General features: G+C 50.7%; 1 protein-coding gene across 1 annotated transcript in view; it reads left to right on the top strand.

The window, feature by feature from the left end:
• The window catches only part of LOC116359717 (dedicator of cytokinesis protein 1-like), a gene marked incomplete at its 5' end in the record, with an annotated part of 464327 nt that overhangs the window by 59696 nt on the left and 382001 nt on the right, over positions 1-22630 (top strand). The window contains 3 exon segments of the mRNA XM_031813059.1: positions 6829-6926; positions 17280-17369; positions 20456-20556. Of these exon segments, the coding sequence (XP_031668919.1) occupies positions 6829-6926; positions 17280-17369; positions 20456-20556 (289 nt within the window).

Here is a 22630-nt window from a genome sequence, read left to right as displayed (position 1 = left end):
TCTCACCTCCTGTCATTTGTCTTGCTGATCATCGCTGAGTGTTGGCGCTGCAGGTGTACAGATTTGTAACTCCTGGCGAGGCCTGTTTAAATAAGATCAGAGGACTGAACCCTGATAGGTTGATACCCAGAAGATGGGTATCTATCACCTTCAGTGTCCAGAGGATGGAATGATTCAAGTTACAGACAGAAAAGAGGAGGAAGATGAGAGGGGGTTGAGTTTGAGGAGGGGGTCCCTTATGGCTCAGTTGGTAGAGCATGGCAACGACAGGGGTTGAGTTTGAGGAGGCTGTCTCTTATGGCTCAGTTGGTAGAGCATGGCAACGACAGGGGTTGAGTTTGAGGAGGCTGTCCCTTATGGCTCAGTTGGTAGAGCATGGCAACGACAGGGGTTGAGTTTGAGCAGGGGGTCCCTTATGGCTCAGTTGGTAGAGCATGGCAACGACAGGGTTGTGGGTTTAGATTCCCACCGGGGACCAGTATGAAAATGTTTGCACTCATTACTTTAAGTCTCTCTGGAAAAGGTCTGCTAAATGACTCAAATGTACATGAATCAGAAGAGAGCAGAGGAGGGGGTGGAGGAGGAGGCGGAACAGGGAGAGGAGGCGGAACAGGGAGAGGAGGCGGAACAGGGAGAGGAGGCGGAACAGGGAGAGGAGGCGGAACAGGGAGAGGAGGCGGAACAGGGAGAGGAGGCGGAACAGGGAGAGGAGGCGGAACAGGGAGAGGAGGCGGAACAGGGAGAGGAGGCGGAACAGGGAGAGGAGGCGGAACAGGGAGAGGAGGCGGAACAGGGAGAGGAGGCGGAACAGGGAGAGGAGGCGGAACAGGGAGAGGAGGCGGAACAGGGAGAGGAGGCGGAACAGAGAGAGGAGGAGGGACCGAGAGAGGAGGAGGAACAGGGAGAGGAGGCGGAACAGGGAGAGGAGGCGGAACCGAGAGAGGAGGAGGAACAGGGAGAGGAGGCGGAACAGGGAGAGGAGGCGGAACCGAGAGAGGAGGAGGAACCGGGAGAGGAGGAGGAACCGAGAGAGGAGGAGGGACAGGGAGAGGAGGCGGAACCGAGAGAGGAGGCGGAACCGAGAGAGGAGGCGGAACCGAGAGAGGAGGAGGGACCGGGAGAGGAGGAGGGACAGGGAGAGGAGGCGGAACAGGGAGAGGAGGCGGAACAGGGAGAGGAGGAGGGACAGGGAGAGGAGGCGGAACCGAGAGAGGAGGAGGGACAGGGAGAGGAGGAGGGACAGGGAGAGGAGGAGGGACAGGGAGAGGAGGCGGAACCGAGAGAGGAGGAGGAACCGAGAGAGGAGGCCTTGTTCAGGGGAACAGAGGGGTTAACTGCCTTGTTCAGGGGAACAGTGGGGTTAACTGCCTTGTTCAGGGGAACAGTGGGGTTAACTGCCTTGTTCAGGGGAACAGTGGGTTAACTGCCTTGTTCAGGGGAACAGTGGGTTAACTGCCTTGTTCAGGGGAACAGTGGGGTTAACTGCCTTGTTCAGGGGAACAGTGGGGTTAACTGCCTTGTTCAGGGGAACAGTGGGGTTAACTGCCTTGTTCAGGGGAACAGTGGGGTTAACTGCCTTGTTCAGGGGAACAGTGGGTTAACTGCCTTGTTCAGGGGAACAGTGGGTTAACTGCCTTGTTCAGGGGAACAGTGGGGTTAACTGCCTTGTTCAGGGGAACAGTGGGTTAACTGCCTTGTTCAGGGGCAGAACGACAGATTTGGACCTTGTCAGCTCAGGGATTCGATCTAGCAGCCTTTCAGGTTACTGGCCCAACGCTCTAACCACTAGGCTACCTACTCTAACCACTAGACTACCTGCTCTAACCACTAGGCTACCTACTCTACTAACCACTAGACTACCTGCTCTAACCACTAGACTACCTGCTCTAACCACTATGCTACCTGCTCTAACCACTATGCTACCTGCTCTAACCACTATGCTACCTGCTCTAACCACTAGACTACCTGCTCTAACCACTAGGCTACCTGCTCTACTAACCACTAGACTACCTGCTCTAACCACTAGACTACCTGCTCTAACCACTATGCTACCTGCTCTAACCACTAGACTACCTGCTCTAACCACTATGCTACCTGCTCTAACCACTAGGCTACCTGCTCTAACCACTAGGCTACCTGCTCTAACCACTAGGCTACCTACTCTAACCACTAGACTACCTGCTCTAACCACTAGGCTACCTACTCTACTAACCACTAGACTACCTGCTCTAACCACTAGACTACCTGCTCTAACCACTATGCTACCTGCTCTAACCACTATGCTACCTGCTCTAACCACTATGCTACCTGCTCTAACCACTAGACTACCTGCTCTAACGACTAGGCTACCTGCTCTACTAACCACTAGACTACCTGCTCTAACCACTAGACTACCTGCTCTAACCACTATGCTACCTGCTCTAACCACTAGACTACCTGCTCTAACCACTATGCTACCTGCTCTAACCACTAGGCTACCTGCTCTAACCACTAGGCTACCTGCTCTAACCACTAGGCTACCTGCTCTAACTACTAGGCTACCTGCTCTAACCACTAGACTACCTGCTCTAACCACTAGGCTACCTGCTCTAACCACTAGGCTACCTGCTCTAACTACTAGGCTACCTGCTCTAACTACTAGGCTACCTGCTCTAACCACTAGACTACCTGCTCTAACCACTAGGCTACCTACTCTACTAACCACTAGGCTACCTGCTCTAACCACTAGGCTACCTGCTCTAACCACTAGGCTACCTGCTCTAACCACTAGGCTACCTGCTCTAACTACTAGGCTACCTGCTCTAACCACTAGACTACCTGCTCTAACCACTAGGCTACCTGCTGGTTACTGGCCCAATGCTCTAACCACTAGGCTACCTGCTCTAACCACTAGGTTACCTGCTCTATCCACTAGGCTACCTGCTCTAACCACTAGGCTACCTGCTGGTTACTGGCCCAACGCTCTAACCACTAGACTACCTGCTCTAACCACTAGGTTACCTGCTCTAACCACTAGGCTACCTGCTGGTAACTGGCCCAACGCTCTAACCACTAGGCTACCTGCTCTAACCACTAGGCTACCTGCTCTAACCACTAGGCTACCTGCTCTAACCACTAGGCTACCTGCCGATCAGCAGGGAGGCTGGGACCAGGTAGCCTCACCAGTCATCTGGTCACCCTCATCTGTCAGGGCCAAATTGCCAAAGAGCCTGTCAGGGCCAAATTGCTTTCTCCTGCTTGAGAGAGAGTAGGCTACAGTAGTGCTTTCAACAGTGGGTGGACTCAGTCTCCATCACTGACGAGATATATTTCTCCTGCAGCTCAGTATGTGATGTGTCTCCTCCATCTAAAACAGAGAATGTGCTTCACTTCCTATTTAACTTTTGTGATTTCATTCATTCAATACAATGCTATGCAACGACTCTCTCCTCCATCTCTCCTCTCCATCTCTCCTCTCCATCTCTCCTCTCCCTCTCTCCTCTCCCTCTCTCCTCTCCATCTCTCCTCTCCATCTCTCTCCTCTCCATCTCTCCTCTCCCTCTCTCCTCTCCCTCTCTCCTCTCCCTCTCTCCTCTCCCTCTCTCCTCTCCATCTCTCCTCTCCATCTCTCCTCTCCATCTCTCCTCTCCATCTCTCTCCTCTCCATCTCTCCTCTCCATCTCTCCTCTCCATCTCTCCTCTCCATCTCTCCTCTCCATCTCTCTCCTCCATCTCTCCTCTCCATCTCTCCTCTCCATCTCTCTCCTCCATCTCTCCTCTCCATCTCTCTCCTCCATCTCTCCTCTCCATCTCTCCTCTCCATCTCTCTCCTCCATCTCTCCTCTCCATCTCTCCTCTCCTCTCATCTCTCCTCTCCATCTCTCTCCTCTCATCTCTCTCCTCTCATCTCTCTCCTCTCCATCTCTCCTCTCCATCTCTCCTCCCCATCTCTCCTCCCCATCTCTCCTCCCCATCTCTCCTCTCCATCTCTCCTCTCCATCTCTCCTCTCCATCTCTCTCCTCCCCATCTCTCCTCTCCATCTCTCCTCTCCATCTCTCTCCTCTCCATCTCTCTCCTCTCATCTCTCTCCTCTCCATCTCTCCTCCCCATCTCTCCTCCATCTCTCCGCTCCATCTCTCCTCTCCTCTCATCGCTCTCCTCTCATCTCTCTCCTCTCCATCTCTCTCCTCTCCATCTCTCCTCTCCATCTCTCCTCTCCATCTCTCCTCTCCATCTCTCCTCTCTCCTCTCCATCTCTCTCCTCTCCATCTCTCCTCTCCATCTCTCCTCTCCATCTCTCTCCTCCATCTCTCCTCTCCATCTCTCCTCTCCATCTCTCCTCTCCATCTCTCTCCTCCATCTCTCCTCTCCATCTCTCTCCTCCATCTCTCCTCTCCATCTCTCCTCTCCATCTCTCTCCTCCATCTCTCCTCTCCATCTCTCCTCTCCTCTCATCTCTCCTCTCCATCTCTCTCCTCTCCATCTCTCTCCTCTCCATCTCTCTCCTCTCCATCTCTCTCCTCTCATCTCTCTCCTCTCCATCTCTCCTCCCCATCTCTCCTCCCCATCTCTCCTCTCCATCTCTCCTCTCCATCTCTCTCCTCTCCATCTCTCTCCTCTCATCTCTCTCCTCTCCATCTCTCCTCCCCATCTCTCCTCCATCTCTCCGCTCCATCTCTCCTCTCCTCTCATCGCTCTCCTCTCATCTCTCTCCTCTCCATCTCTCTCCTCCCCATCTCTCCTCCCCATCTCTCCTCCCCATCTCTCCTCTCCATCTCTCCTCTCCATCTCTCCTCTCCTCTCCATCTTTATCTGAATTTATTATGGTCCCAAGACCCACAACTGTTCTGCCTGCGGCTATGGAATCCTAACCTGTTCACCGGACGTGCTACCTGTCCCAGATCTATTATTTGACCATGCTGGTCATTTATGAACATTTGAACATCTTGGTCATGTTCTGTTATAATCTCCACCTGGCACAGCCAGAAGAGGACTGGCCACCCCACATAGCCTGGTTCCTCTCTAGGTTTCTTCCTAGGTGTTGGCCTTTCTAGGGAGTTTTTCCTAGCCACCGTGCTTCTACAGCTGCATTGCTTGCTGTTTGGGGTTTTAGGCTGGGTTTCTGTACAGCACTTTGAGATATCAGCTGATGTACGAAGGGCTTTATAAATACATTTGATTTGATTGTCCTGAGTGATGCCAACAAGTCTTCAGCATAACACAGCTTCATACATCGAGATGAATGTTTTAACAAGCTCTACCAGTTCAAAAATCCCTCCAAGGTGGACTGTCTGCCTGTCTGCCTCTCTGCCTCTCTGCCTCTCTGCCTCTCTGCCTCTCTGCCTGTCTGCCTGTCTGCCTGTCGTGCTGTCGTGCTGTCTGTCTGTCTGCCGTGCTGTCTGTCTGTCTGCCGTGCTGTCTGCCGTGCTGTCTGCCGTGCTGTCTGCCGTGCTGTCTGCCTGTCTGCCGTGCTGTCTGCCGTGCTGTCTGCCGTGCTGTCTGCCGTGCTGTCTGCCAGTCTGTCTGTCTGCCGTGCTGTCTGCCGTGCTGTCTGCCTGTCTGCCTGTCTGCCTGTCTGTCTGCCTGTCTGTCTGCCTGTCTGCCTGCCTGTCTGCCTGTCTGTCTGCCTGTCTGTCTGCCGTGCTGTCTGCCGTGCTGTCTGTCTGTCTGCCGTGCTGTCTGCTGTCTGCCGTGCTGTCTGCCGTGCTGTCTGTCTGTCTGCCTGTCTGCCTGTCTGCCGTGCTGTCTGCCGTGCTGTCTGCCGTGCTGTCTCTGTCTGTCTGTCTGTCTGCCGTGCTGTCTGCCGTGCTGTCTGCCGTGCTGTCTGCAGTGCTGTCTGCCGTGCTGTCTGTCTGTCTGTCTGCCTGTCTGCCGTGCTGCTGCTCTCTGGTACATGAACCTAATCATATCCACTTAGACATTAATTCATCTTCCTTGGGATTCTGAACGCTTTTTGGCGGACATTTTGATCAAACATTTGTTATTTTAAACTAACTGAGATATACTGGGGGAGTTATGCTAATGACGATCTTGATCACCTATCTAGTGTAGAGGCCGTCTGGCGTGGAGGCCATCTAGCGTAGAAAACCTGTCTTCCTGTTCCTCTCATTCTACAAGGTTTGTGTCAGTTGTTGTTGAATAGAGCTGACATCTTTCCTCTAAAAGTCAGGCTGTCATTGTAAATCACAGTTAGATGTGAATAAAGGTGAAACAACATCTGTCTGTCCTCTCTTCTGTCTGTTATGTCTCGTATAGTGGATCTGTTGGGTCTGTCTTCTGTCTGTTATGTCTCGTATAGTGGATCTGTTGGGTCTGTCTTCTGTCTGTTATGTCTCGTATAGTGGATCTGTTGGGTCTGTCTTCTGTCTGTTATGTCTCGTATAGTGGATCTGTTGGGTCTGTCTTCTGTCTGTTATGTCTCGTATAGTGGATCTGTTGGGTCTGTCTTCTGTCTGTTATGTCTCGTATAGTGGGTCTGTTGGGTCTGTTATGTCTCGTATAGTGGATCTGTTGGGTCTGTTATGTCTCGTATAGTGGATCTGTTGGGTCTGTTATGTCTCGTATAGTGGGTCTGTTGGGTCTGTTATGTCTCGTATAGTGGGTCTGTTGGGTCTGTTATGTCTCGTATAGTGGATCTGTTGGGTCTGTTATGTCTCGTATAGTGGGTCTGTTGGGTCTGTTATGTCTCGTATAGTGGATCTGTTGGGTCTGTTATGTCTCGTATAGTGGATCTGTTGGGTCTGTTATGTCTCGTATAGTGGGTCTGTTGGGTCTGTTATGTCTCGTATAGTGGGTCTGTTGTAGTAACATCTGTCTGTCCTCTCTTCTGTCTGTTATGTCTCGTATAGTGGATCTGTTGGGCCTGCTGAAGTGGCGCTCCAACACCAGCCTCCTACAGCAGAACCTCCGACAGCTGATGAAGGTCGAGGGAGGAGAGGTCGTCAAGGTGAGAGGTCAAAGTTCATAGGTAACACAATATGACCCATTAGGAGTTTTTTAAAATGATTTTTAAATGTTTTAACATTTGAGGTCACCTGACCATTTGAGGTCACCTGACCATTTGAGGTCACCTGACCATTTGAGGTCACCTGACCATTTGAGTTCACCTGACCATTTGAGGTCACCTGACCATTTGAGTTCACCTGACCATTTGAGGTCACCTGACCATTTGAGGTCACCTGACCATTTGAGGTCACCTGACCATTTGAGGTCACCTGACCAAGAAAGCAGCTGGGAACCCTGAGTTCTAGAGGAATGCTTTGTATTCTCCTGTATAGAGGTTCCATTTTAGTATCTCGCCCTTGATCAGTGTTGACAAGGCTCACTGTTATACCTTGGCAGTCTTCCTCCCTGTAAATTCACATTCACATTTTTGGAATAAACTATACTATCAGTCTAATGACTGCTGTCTCAGGAAACATGTCCCCTTTACGGTTGTGTGGTCTGGGGTTTCGCTCACCAACCAAGAATTCACAAAATGGGACAAAAGTCAAATTGAGAATTTGAATCCAGAATTGTGCAACCAAAAGAAAATAGAAAATATCCGTATTGTTAGGTTCTAAATTAACAAGAGGAAGAACTACCGGACAAATATGAAACGCTCAAACCAAGTTTATTCACCCAACGGGATGCTGAACAGACAGACCTGTTCTCAACAGCACCAGTATATAGAAACGCTCAAACCAAGTTTATCCACCCAACGGGATGCTGAACAGACAGACCTGTTCTCAACAGCACCAGTATATAGAAACGCTCAAACCAAGTTTATCCACCCAACGGGATGCTGAACAGACAGACCTGTTCTCAACAGCACCAGTATATAGACCCCACTGAAGGTGAAGTGTCCTCCTTTTCTCTGAACATTACGTCTTTGTTGCTAGGCAGAAAGTTAATTGATCTGGGTAATAAACTGTTCCTTCTCCCTTAATGTGATCTGACCTCGGCCCCCATTCCTCACTACTCCACCCTTATCAGTGACCTGACCTCGACCCCCATTCCTCACTACTCCACCCTTATCAGTGACCTGACCTCGACCCCCATTCCTCACTACTCCACCCTTATCAGTGACCTGCACTGACCTCGACCCCCATTCCTCACTACTCCACCCTTATCAGTGACCTGCACTGACCTCGACCCCCATTCCTCACTACTCCACCCTTATCAGTGACCTGACCTGACCTCGACCCCCATTCCTCACCACTCCACATCTCTCCACCCTTATCAGTGACCTGACCTCGACCCCCATTCCTCACTACTCAACATCTCTCCACCCTTATCAGTGACCTGACCTCGGCCCCCATTCCTCACAACTCCACATCTCTCCAACCTTATCAGTGACCTGACCTGACCTCGACCCCCATTCCTCACTTCTCCACATCTCTCCACCCTTATCACTGACCTGACCCCCATTCCTCACTACTCCACATCTCTCCACCCTTATCACTGACCTCGACCCCCATTCCTCACTACTCCACAGCTCTCCACCCTTATCACTGACCTCGACCCCCATTCCTCACTACTCCACAGCTCTCCACCCTTATCACTGACCTCGACCCCCATTCCTCACTAATCCATAGATCTCCACCCTTATCACTGACCTCGACCCCCATTCCTCACTACTCCACATCTCTCCACCCTTATCAGTGACCTGACCTCGACCCCCATTCCTCACTACTCCACAGCTCTCCACCCTTATCACTGACCTGACCTCGACCCCCATTCCTCACTACTCCACCCTTATCAGTGACCTGCACTGACCTCAACCCCCATTCCTCACTACTCCACCCTTATCAGTGACCTGACCTGACCTCGACCCCCATTCCTCACCACTCCACATCTCTCCACCTTTATCAGTGACCTGCACTGACCTCGACCCCCCATTCCTCACTACTCCAAATCTCTCCACCCTTATCAGGGACCTGCACTGACCTCGACCCCCATTCCTCACTACTCCACATCTCTCCACCCTTATCAGTGACCTGACCTGACCTCGACCCCCATTCCTCACTACTCCACCCTTATCAGTGACCTGCACTGACCTCGACCCCCATTCCTCACTACTCCACCCTTATCAGTGACCTGACCTGACCTCGACCCCCATTCCTCACCACTCCACATCTCTCCACCCTTATCAGTGACCTGACCTCGACCCCCATTCCTCACTACTCAACATCTCTCCACCCTTATCAGTGACCTGACCTCGGCCCCCATTCCTCACAACTCCACATCTCTCCAACCTTATCAGTGACCTGACCTGACCTCGACCCCCATTCCTCACTTCTCCACATCTCTCCACCCTTATCACTGACCTGACCCCCATTCCTCACTACTCCACATCTCTCCACCCTTATCACTGACCTCGACCCCCATTCCTCACTACTCCACAGCTCTCCACCCTTATCACTGACCTCGACCCCCATTCCTCACTACTCCACAGCTCTCCACCCTTATCACTGACCTCGACCCCCATTCCTCACTACTCCATAGATCTCCACCCTTATCACTGACCTCGACCCCCATTCCTCACTACTCCACATCTCTCCACCCTTATCAGTGACCTGACCTCGACCCCCATTCCTCACTACTCCACAGCTCTCCACCCTTATCACTGACCTGACCCCCATTCCTCACTACTCCACAGCTCTCCACCCTTATCACTGACCTGACCCCCCATTCCTCACTACTCCACAGCTCTCCACCCTTATTAGTGACCTGACCTCGACCCCCATTCCTCACTACTCCACATCTCTCCACCCTTATCAGTGACCTGCACTGACCTCGACCCCCATTCCTCACTACTCCACATCTCTCCACCCTCATCAGGGACCTGCACTGACCTCGACCCCCATTCCTCACTACTCCACATCTCTCCACCCTTATCAGTGACCTGACCTGACCTCGACCCCCATTCCTCACTACTCCACCCTTATCAGTGACCTGCACTGACATCGACCCCCATTCCTCACTACTCCACCCTTATCAGTGACCTGACCTGACCTCGACCCCCATTCCTCACCACTCCACATCTCTCCACCCTTATCAGTGACCTGACCTCGACCCCCATTCCTCACTACTCCACATCTCTCCACCCTTATCAGTGACCTGACCTCGACCCCCATTCCTCACTATTCCACATCTCTCCACCCTTATCAGTGACCTGCACTGACCTCGACCCCCATTCCTCACTACTCCACATCTCTCCACCCTTATCAGTGACCTGACCTCAGCCCCCATTCCTCACTACTCCACATCTCTCCACCCTTATCAGTGACCTGACCTGACCTCGGCCCCCATTCCTCACTACTCCACATCTCTCCACCCTTATCAGTGACCTGACCTCGGCCCCCATTCCTCACAACTCCACATCTCTCCAACCTTATCAGTGACCTGACCTGACCTCGACCCCCATTCCTCACTTCTCCACATCTCTCCACCCTTATCACTGACCTGACCCCCATTCCTCACTACTCCACATCTCTCCACCCTTATCAGTGACCTGACCTCGACCCCCATTCCTCACTACTCCACAGCTCTCCACCCTTATCACTGACCTGACCCCCATTCCTCACTACTCCACATCTCTCCACCCTTATCACTGACCTCGGCCCCCATTCCTCACTACTCCACAGCTCTCCACCCTTATCACTGACCTGACCTGACCTCGACCCCCATTCCTCACTACTCCACCCTTATCAGTGACCTGACCTCGACCCCCATTCCTCACTACTCCACATCTCTCCACCCTTATCAGTGACCTGACCTGACCTCGACCCCCATTCCTCACTTCTCCACATCTCTCCACCCTTATCACTGACCTGACCCCCATTCCTCACTACTCCACATCTCTCCACCCTTATCAGTGACCTGACCTCGACCCCCATTCCTCACTACTCCACAGCTCTCCACCCTTATCACTGACCTGACCCCCATTCCTCACTACTCCACATCTCTCCACCCTTATCACTGACCTCGGCCCCCATTCCTCACTACTCCACAGCTCTCCACCCTTATCACTGACCTGACCTGACCTCGACCCCCATTCCTCACTACTCCACCCTTATCAGTGACCTGACCTCGACCCCCATTCCTCACTACTCCACATCTCTCCACCCTTATCAGTGACCTGACCTCGGCCCCCCATTCCTCACAACTCCACATCTCTCCAACCTTATCAGTGACCTGACCTGACCTCGACCCCCATTCCTCACTTCTCCACATCTCTCCACCCTTATCACTGACCTGACCCCCATTCCTCACTACTCCACATCTCTCCACCCTTATCACTGACCTCGACCCCCATTCCTCACTACTCCACAGCTCTCCACCCTTATCACTGACCTCGACCCCCATTCCTCACTACTCCACAGCTCTCCACCCTTATCACTGACCTCGACCCCCATTCCTCACTACTCCACAGATCTCCACCCTTATCACTGACCTCGACCCCCATTCCTCACTACTCCACATCTCTCCACCCTTATCAGTGACCTGACCTCGACCCCCATTCCTCACTACTCCACAGCTCTCCACCCTTATCACTGACCTGACCCCCATTCCTCACTACTCCACATCTCTCCACCCTTATCACTGACCTCGGCCCCCATTCCTCACTACTCCACAGCTCTCCACTCTTATCACTGACCTGACCCCCATTCCTCACTACTCCACAGCTCTCCACCCTTATTAGTGACCTGACCTCGACCCCCATTCCTCACAACTCCACATCTCTCCACCCTTATCAGTGACCTGACCTCGACCCCCATTCCTCACTACTCCACCCTTATCAGTGACCTGACCTCGGCCCCCATTCCTCACTACTCCACAGCTCTCCACCCTTATCACTGACCTGACCCCCATTCCTCACTACTCCACAGCTCTCCACCCTTATTAGTGACCTGACCTCGACCCCCATTCCTCACAACTCCACATCTCTCCACCCTTATCAGTGACCTGACCTGACCTCGACCCCCATTCCTCACTACTCCACCCTTATCAGTGACCTGACCTCGACCCCCATTCCTCACTACTCCACATCTCTCCACCCTTATCAGTGACCTGACCTCGGCCCCCATTCCTCACAACTCCACATCTCTCCAACCTTATCAGTGACCTGACCTGACCTCGACCCCCATTCCTCACTTCTCCACATCTCTCCACCCTTATCACTGACCTGACCCCCATTCCTCACTACTCCACATCTCTCCACCCTTATCACTGACCTCGACCCCCATTCCTCACTACTCCACAGCTCTCCACCCTTATCACTGACCTCGACCCCCATTCCTCACTACTCCACAGCTCTCCACCCTTATCACTGACCTCGACCCCCATTCCTCTCTACTCCACAGATCTCCACCCTTATCACTGACCTCGACCCCCATTCCTCACTACTCCACATCTCTCCACCCTTATCAGTGACCTGACCTCGACCCCCATTCCTCACTACTCCACAGCTCTCCACCCTTATCACTGACCTGACCCCCATTCCTCACTACTCCACAGCTCTCCACCCTTATCACTGACCTGACCCCCATTCCTCACTACTCCACAGCTCTCCACCCTTATTAGTGACCTGACCTCGACCCCCATTCCTCACAACTCCACATCTCTCCACCCTTATCAGTGACCTGACCTGACCTCGACCCCCATTCCTCACTACTCCACCCTTATCAGTGACCTGACCTCGACCCCCATTCCTCACTACTCCACATCTCTCCACCCTTATCAGGGACCTGCACTGACCTCGACCCCCATTCCTCACTACTCCACATCTCTCCACCCTTATCAGTGACCTGACCTGACCTCGACCCCCATTCCTCACTACTCCACCCTTATCAGTGACCTGCACTGACCTCGGCCCCCATTCCTCACAACTCCACATCTCTCCACCCTTATCACTGACCTGACCTGACCTCGACCCCCATTCCTCACTACTCCACATCTCTCCACCCTTATTAGTGACCTGACCTCGACCCCCATTCCTCACAACTCCACATCTCTCCACCCTTATCAGTGACCTGACCTCGACCCCCATTCCTCACTACTCCACCCTTATCAGTGACCTGACCTCGGCCCCCATTCCTCACTACTCCACAGCTCTCCACCCTTATCACTGACCTGACCCCCATTCCTCACTACTCCACAGCTCTCCACCCTTATTAGTGACCTGACCTCGACCCCCATTCCTCACAACTCCACATCTCTCCACCCTTATCAGTGACCTGACCTGACCTCGACCCCCATTCCTCACTACTCCACCCTTATCAGTGACCTGACCTCGACCCCCATTCCTCACTACTCCACATCTCTCCACCCTTATCAGTGACCTGACCTCGGCCCCCATTCCTCACAACTCCACATCTCTCCAACCTTATCAGTGACCTGACCTGACCTCGACCCCCATTCCTCACTTCTCCACATCTCTCCACCCTTATCACTGACCTGACCCCCATTCCTCACTACTCCACATCTCTCCACCCTTATCACTGACCTCGACCCCCATTCCTCACTACTCCACAGCTCTCCACCCTTATCACTGACCTCGACCCCCATTCCTCACTACTCCACAGCTCTCCACCCTTATCACTGACCTCGACCCCCATTCCTCTCTACTCCACAGATCTCCACCCTTATCACTGACCTCGACCCCCATTCCTCACTACTCCACATCTCTCCACCCTTATCAGTGACCTGACCTCGACCCCCATTCCTCACTACTCCACAGCTCTCCACCCTTATCACTGACCTGACCCCCATTCCTCACTACTCCACAGCTCTCCACCCTTATCACTGACCTGACCCCCATTCCTCACTACTCCACAGCTCTCCACCCTTATTAGTGACCTGACCTCGACCCCCATTCCTCACAACTCCACATCTCTCCACCCTTATCAGTGACCTGACCTGACCTCGACCCCCATTCCTCACTACTCCACCCTTATCAGTGACCTGACCTCGACCCCCATTCCTCACTACTCCACATCTCTCCACCCTTATCAGGGACCTGCACTGACCTCGACCCCCATTCCTCACTACTCCACATCTCTCCACCCTTATCAGTGACCTGACCTGACCTCGACCCCCATTCCTCACTACTCCACCCTTATCAGTGACCTGCACTGACCTCGGCCCCCATTCCTCACAACTCCACATCTCTCCACCCTTATCACTGACCTGACCTGACCTCGACCCCCATTCCTCACTACTCCACATCTCTCCACCCTTATCACTGACCTTGTCCCCCATTCCTCACTACTCCACAGCTCTCCACCCTTATCACTGACCTCGACCCCCATTCCTCACTACTCCACAGCTCTCCACCCTTATCACTGACCTCGACCCCCATTCCTCACTACTCCACATCTCTCCACCCTTATCAGTGACCTGACCTCAGCCCCCATTCCTCACTACTCCACATCTCTCCACCCTTATCAGTGACCTGCCCTGACCTCGGCCCCCATTCCTCACTACTCCACATCTCTCCACCCTTATCAGTGACCTGACCTCGGCCCCCATTCCTCACAACTCCACATCTCTCCAACCTTATCAGTGACCTGACCTGACCTCGACCCCCATTCCTCACTACTCCACATCTCTCCACCCTTATCACTGACCTCGACCCCCATTCCTCACTACTCCACAGATCTCCACCCTTATCACTGACCTCGACCCCCATTCCTCACTACTCCACATCTCTCCACCCTTATCAGTGACCTGACCTCGACCCCCATTCCTCACTACTCCACAGCTCTCCACCCTTATCACTGACCTGACCCCCATTCCTCACTACTCCACAGCTCTCCACCCTTATTAGTGACCTGACCTCGACCCCCATTCCTCACAACTCCACATCTCTCCACCCTTATCAGTGACCTGACCCCCATTCCTCACAACTCCACAGCTCTCCACCCTTATCAAGTGACCTGACCTGACCTTCATTCCTCACTACTCCACATCTCTCCACCATCTCTCCACTCTCTGTTGCACCTTCTTCACAACGCTGTGTGTGTGAAGGGACCATTTCAGGTCGTCAGTGACGTGCACGCCGTGGAACTTGAAGCTTTTGACCCTCTCCACTGCTGCCCCGTCAATGTGGATGGGGACGTGCTCTTTCTGCTGTCCCCTGTAGTCTACGATCAGCTCCTTGGTTTTGTTGACGTTGAGGGAGAGGTTATTTTCCTGGCACCACTCTGCCAGGGCCCTCACCTCCTCCCAGTAGGATGTCTTGTCAGTGTTGGTAATCAGGCTTAACACTGTTGTCATCAGCAAACGTGATGATTGATTTTACGCCTTTCATGGGTGAACACAGAGTACAGGAATGGGCTGAGCACCCACCCCTGTGGGGCTCCCCTTGTTCAGGATCAGTGTGGCAGAGGTGTTGTTGCCTACCTTCACCTCTTGGGGTCGGCCCGTCAGGAAGTCCAGCACCCAGTTGCACAAGACAGAGTTCAGACACAGGGCCTTGAGCTTAATGATGAGCTTTTGCAATTGAAGTCCTCGGTGTCAGGTATGATGGAGGTGATGTGGTCCTTAACTAGCCTCTCAAAGCACTTCATGGTAATTGAAGTGGGTCCTGGGTGTCAGGTAGGATGGAGGTGATGTGGTCCTTAACTAGCCTCTCAAAGCACTTCATGATGATTTTTCTGTAAAACACTCCAGCCAGCTAGTCTGCTCATGCTCTGGGGACTCGTGTGCAGCGGGGGCCCGTGACAGTGGCTAGATGTGGTTTTCCTGGAAGCGAGGCATCGGTGTCTGCGACCTGGTTGGCTTTGCCTTTTTATAATCGGTGATTGTCTGGAGTCCCTGCTACATACGTCTTTCGTCTGAGCCGTTGAATTGCGACTCCACTTTGTCCCTGTACTGTCGTTTAGCCTCTGTGATTGCCTTACGGAGCCTAATGGAGGTCATAGCTGGTCTGTTTGTACACGTCCATGTTCCTAGTCACCATGCCATGGTTAAATTTGCACTTTCAGTTTTGCACAAATGCTGCCGTCTCGTAATGGTTTGGATCTTTTGTAATCGTCACAGTGGTAACAACATCCTCCATGCAGGTAGCCTAGTGGTTAGAGCGTGATCAAGCATATCTTCTGATTGGTCAGACCAACGTTGAACAGTCCTCACCATGGGTTCTACCTGCTCAATTCTCTGCGTATAGGTGGGGAGGAGCAGAATGGAGGCGTGATCTGATTTGCAGAAGGGAGGGCGGGTGGCAATGATCCAGAGTCTGTGATGCGCGTGTAGCACAGAGGATGTGTTTAGAAATTTGTTGACATTTTCCTAAGATTTCCTTTTATTAAAGGCCCCAGCTACAATACATTTGATGTCAGCAGTTTCCAGTTTGCACATAGGCAGTAATGATTACCAAAGAAAATTATCTTGGGAGGTAATGTGGTCGGCATTTGATGGTGAGCTGTTCCAGATCGGGAGAACAAAAAGGACATCCTGTACGTTACCAAAATCACAACATGAGTTGTTAATCATAAATCGAATCCCTCCATCTTTCTTTTTCCCGGAGAGTTGATTCTTCCTGTCCTCTCGATGGACGGAGAACCCCGCGGGCTGAATGGAGGGGGACAATAAATCCAGAAGAGAGCCATGATTCCGTTAAACAGAGTATGTTACAGTCCCCGATGTCTCTCTGGAAGGTGATCCTCGCCCTGAGCTCGTATACATTATTGTCCAGGGACCGAGTAATATAGCGAGTCATATCCTCGGAAGCAGTGGATAAGCACGCCACCCGAGTCTGACTAGGGGATGGGAATGAATGAATAGACAGATGATGAGAATGAATGAATAGACAGACGATGGGAATGAATGAATAGACAGACAATGAGAATGAATGAATAGACAGACAATGAGAATGAATGAATAGACAGATGATGAGAATGAATGAATAGACAGACGATGAGAATGAATGAATAGACAGACGATGAGAATGAATGTTTATGACACGTGCTTCTCAAATGGCAACCTATTGCCCATATAGTGTACTGCTTTTGGCAGAGCCCTATAAGGGAATAGGGCCTATTGCCCATATAGTGTACTGCTTTTGGCAGAGCCCTATAAGGGAATAGGGCCTATTGCCCATATACTGTACTGCTTTTGGCAGAGCCCTATAAGGGAATAGGGCCTATTGCCCATATAGTGTACTGCTTTTGGCAGAGCCCCATAAGGGAATAGGGCCTATTGCCCATATAGTGTACTGCTTTTGGCAGAGCCCTATAAGGGAATAGGGTGCTGTTTGCGACGTGGACTTATATCCTCTCTCTGTTGTAACACGTTGTGTTTCTTGTCGTTGTAGTTTCTGCAGGACACCCTTGATGCCCTGTTTAACATTATGATGGAGAACTCAGACAGTGACACGTTTGACACCCTGGTGTTTGATTCCTTGGTAAGTACAGGTTGTTTTTATAACACACACACACATTAAATATTTGATTTTGTTCTGTTTCGTGTGTTAAGATATTATACTGTTATACCAGATTGTGGCGGTGTGGCCGTATCATACAGCTATGACTCATACACATTACTAATGTATGCGTGTGTTGTCAAAGAGAAAGTTGACATAGATTCACAGTATCCCGTGTGGACAAACAGAATACAGAAAGGTTATCCCAGATTGTCTCTCTGCCTCTGGTCTGCCTCAGGCATTGTGTGGTTTTGAAAAGTTGTCCCAGATTGTCTCTCTGCCTCTGGTCTGCCTCAGGCATTGTGTGGTTTTGAAAAGTTGTCCCAGATTGTCTCTCTGCCTCTGGTCTGCCTCAGGCATTGTGTGGTTTTGAAAAGTTGTCCCACATTGTCTCTCTGCCTCTGGTCTGCCTCAGGCATTGTGTGGTTTTGAAAAGTTGTCCCAGATTGTCTCTCTGCCTCTGGTCTGCCTCAGGCATTGTGTGGTTTTGAAAGTCTGCTAAATACACACCTTACCATCGTGAAGGAATGTCAGCTATGTGCCAGAGACAAGACAGGTCCTGGGTTAGAGACAACCAGAGGACAGGGACGCCTACCTGTTGGGACGCCGACCTGTTGGGACGCCGACCTGTTGGGACGCCGACCTGTTGGGACGCCGACCTGTTGGGACGCCGACCTGTTGGGACGCCGACCTGTTGGGACGCCGACCTGTTGGGACGCCGACCTGTTGGGACGCCGACCTGTTGGGGGGCCTACCTGTTGGGACCTGTTGGGAGGCCTACCTTTTGGGACCTGTTGGGACACCTACCGTTTGGGTGCGGCGCCTACCTGTTGGGACCTGTTGGGAGGCCTACCTGTTGGGACCTGTTGGGAGGTCTACCTGTTGGGACCTGTTGGGAGGCCTACCTGTTGGGACCTGTTGGGAGGCCTACCTGTTGGGACCTGTTGGGAGGCCTACCTGTTGGGACCTGTTGGGAGGCCTACCTGTTGGGACCTGTTGGGAGGCCTACCTGTTGGGACCTGTTGGGACGCCTACCGTTTGGGTGCGGCGCCTACCTGTTGGGACCTGTTGGGAGGCCTACCTGTTGGGACCTGTTGGGAGGCCTACCTGTTGGGACCTGTTGGGAGGCCTACCTGTTGGGACCTGTTGGGAGGCCTACCTGTTGGGACCTGTTGGGAGGCCTACCTGTTGGGACCTGTTGGGAGGCCTACCTGTTGGGACCTGTTGGGACACCTACCGTTTGGGTGCGGCGCCTACCTGTTGGGACCTGTTGGGAGGCCTACCTGTTGGGACCTGTTGGGACACCTACCGTTTGGGTGTGGCGCCTACCTGTTGGGAGGCCTACCTGTTGGGACCTGTTGGGAGGCCTACCGTTTGGGTGCGGCGCCTACCTGTTGATTCTCAGAATGCATTTAACTACAGCACCGTATTGCATAGTAATAACACATTATATAGTTATGTATAATGTGTATATAATGTGTATGTAACTTATAAACAGCGCTTATAACACATTGTTGTATATAACTTATAAACAGTGCTTATAACACATTGTTGTATATAACTTATAAACAGTGCTTATAACACATTGTTGTATATAACTTATAAACAGCGCTTATAACACATTGTTGTATATAACTTATAAACAGTGCTTATAACACATTGTTGTATATAACTTATAAACAGTGCTTATAACACATTGTATAGTTGTGTATATAACTTATAAACAGTGCTTATAACACATTGTTGTATATAACTTATAAACAGTGCTTATAACACATTGTTGTATATAACTTATAAACAGTGCTTATAACACATTGTTGTATATAACTTATAAACAGTGCTTATAACACATTGTTCTATATAACTTATAAACAGTGCTTATAACACATTGTTGTATATAACTTATAAACAGCGCTTATAACACATTGTTGTATATAACTTATAAACAGTGCTTATAACACATTGTTGTATATAACTTATAAACAGTGCTTATAACACATTGTATAGTTGTGTATATAACTTATAAACAGTGCTTATAACACATTGTTGTATATAACTTATAAACAGTGCTTATAACACATTGTTGTATATAACTTATAAACAGTGCTTATAACACATTGTAACACTAATTAAATACTTTATGACATACGTAAAATGTGTTTTAATCGATGCTCATTTGCAGTAGTAAGTCTAATAGATAACGTTCCACTTTAATGATTAAAGTATTTGAACCATCAGACTGTAGTCTATACCACAGATAAGTGACATCACAGGGTGGCAGGGTAGCCTAGTGGTTAGAGCGTTGGACTAGTAACCGGAAGGTTGTGAGTTCAAACCCCCGAGCTGACAAGGTACAAATCTGTCGTTCTGCCCCTGAACAGGCAGTTAACCCACTGTTCCCAGGCCGTCATTGAAAATAAGAATGTGTTCTTAACTGACTTGCCTGGTTAAATAAAGGTAAAATAAAATAAAATAAATAAAAAACAGGGTGGATCGTTCGTTGGATATTACATTACACACACACACACACACACCGTGCATGAGATCCAACAGCCCATGTATTTTCCTGCCAGACACAGTCTTAATTACAACATCTCTCTCTAAAGCTGATAGAAGTAGTCGACTAAATAGCTCTACATTAATAGAGATATTTCTCGTACTATATAATATTAAATCATCATCCCAATGTCTTTTTGGAGCTATTTCGTTGATTTGAACTTCTGACGCACCTTTATTGTACGAAGCCTGTATCAGCAACTGTTATGTGATGTGGTTTTGTAATAGTCTACTTTGACTAGGTAATTACCAGTCGAGCCGGCTCCTCTTATCAAGAGAGAAACTACAGAGAGGAAGGACGACTACTGCGTCTTAGATTATCTGGGGGGAAAATAATAGAATAGAGAGAAAATTGGCTTTTCATTATTTCCAATCTCATTTCATTTCCAATCTCTCTCTCCTTTTTTTGTCCATTTTCAATGAAGAAAGAAAAGGTCTAGTTTTGCCTCCCGACTCTTGTGACTGTATGGTTTGTGTGTTTAATGACTGTGTTTCTGTTTTGATCCTGGCAGGTATTCATAATTGGACTCATTGCAGACAGAAAGTTTCAGCACTTTCACCCCGTCCTTGAGACCTACATTAGGAAGCATTTCAGTGCTACTCTGGCGTACACGTGAGTACAGCTCATTACTGCTGGATAAATATACTGAGTGGACAAAACATTAGGAACACCTGCTCTTTCCTTGACACAGACTGACCAGGTGAATCCAGGTGAAAGATATGATCCCTTATTGATGTCACTTGTTAAATCCACTTCAATCAGTGTAGATGAAGGGGGAGGAGACATGTATATGAAGGGGAGGAGACGGGTTAAAGAAGGATTTTTAAAACTGGAGACAATTGAGACATGGATTGTGTACATGTACCATTCAGAGGGTGACTGGGCAAGACATGATATTTAGGTGCCTTTGGACGGGGTATGGTAGTAGGTGCCTTTGGACGGGGTATGGTAGTAGGTGCCTTTGGACGGGGTATGGTAGTAGGTGCCTTTGGACGAGGTATGGTAGTAGGTGCCTTTGGACGGGGTATGGTAGTAGGTGCCTTTGAACAGGGTATGGTGGTAGGTGCCAGTTGAATGGGGTATGGTAGTAGGTGCCTTTGAACAGGGTATGGTGGTAGGTGCCTTTGGACGGGGTATGGTAGTAGGTGCCTTTGAACAGGGTATGGTAGTAGGTGCCTTTGGACGGGGTATGGTGGGTAGGTGCCTTTGGACGGGGTATGGTAGTAGGTGCCTTTGGACGGGGTATGGTAGTAGGTGCCTTTGGACGGGGTATGGTGGTAGGTGCCTTTGGACGGGGTATGGTAGTAGGTGCCTTTGGACGGGGTATGGTAGTAGGTGCCTTTGGACGGGGTATGGTAGTAGGTGTCTTTGGACGGGGTATGGTAGTAGGTGTCTTTGGACGGGGTATGGTAGTAGGTGTCTTTGGACGGGGTATGGTAGTAGGTGTCTTTGGACGGGGTATGGTGGGTAGGTGTCTTTGGACGAGGTATGGTAGTAGGTGCCTTTGGACGGGGTATGGTAGTAGGTGCATTTGAACAGGGTATGGTAGTAGGTGCCAGTTGAACGGGGTATGGTAGTAGGTGCCTTTGGACGGGGTATGGTAGTAGGTGCATTTGAACAGGGTATGGTAGTAGGTGCCAGTTGAACGGGGTATGGTAGTAGGTGGCCAGGCGGATCTGGAATCGCAACGCCTGCAGGGTCTTTCCACACTCAACAGTTTCCTGTGATTATCAACGGTCCACCACCCAAAGGACATCCATCCAACTGGACACAACAACGCTGCAGGGTCAACAGTTTCCTGTGATTATCAAGAATGATCCACCACCCAAAGGCCATCCATCCAACTGGACACAACAACGCTGCAGGGTCAACAGTTTCCTGTGATTATCAAGAATGATCCACCACCCAAAGGCCATCCATCCAACTGGACACAACAACGCTGCAGGGTCAACAGTTTCCTGTGATTATCAAGAATGATCCACCACCCAAAGGCCATCCATCCAACTGGACACAACAACACTGCAGGGTCAACAGTTTCCTGTGATTATCAAGAATGATCCACCACCCAAAGGCCATCCATCCAACTGGACACAACTGTGGGATGCGTTGGAGTCGACGTGGGCCAGCAACCCTGTAGAACGCTTTTAAACACATTTTAAAGTCCATTCTCTGACGAATTGTCGCTGTTCTGAGGGCAAAAGGTGTTTGTGTGGGGGGGGGGGGGGGGGGGGGGGGGGCTGCGAGTGTATGTATTTATATATATAAGGAAGGTGTTCCTAATGTTTTGTCCACTCACTCTATAATGATTGGTCCTTTTTCCTGGGAACTTGGCTGATGTTTTCATCATGCTGCTTCTTCTTCTCCCTGTTGGAGCATAACCCTGTACCAAGGCCATGTGCATAACGAGGGACTCCATCGGCATGCCAACAGCTGTTAATAAATGCTGTACGCGTTCAATGTGAACGAATACAACTGAACACAACGTTGGAGCGTCTCGGCGAGGTGGATTCGTAACGTGTTTCCAGAACATCTTACCAGAATGGATGATCAACTGCTTGAATTTGGATTTCACCAGGAAGCAGACCACGGTCCTAAACTACTATGTATATGATGCAGAGAAGTTAAACATCTTACCACTTCCCAGAATGGATGATCAACTGCTTGAATTTGGATTTCACCAGGAAGC

Source organism: Oncorhynchus kisutch, unplaced genomic scaffold, assembly GCF_002021735.2.
Source record: "Oncorhynchus kisutch isolate 150728-3 unplaced genomic scaffold, Okis_V2 Okis04b-Okis11a_hom, whole genome shotgun sequence".
Taxonomy (NCBI): Eukaryota; Metazoa; Chordata; class Actinopteri; order Salmoniformes; family Salmonidae; genus Oncorhynchus; species Oncorhynchus kisutch.
This window is presented reverse-complemented; position numbering and strand designations above follow the sequence as displayed.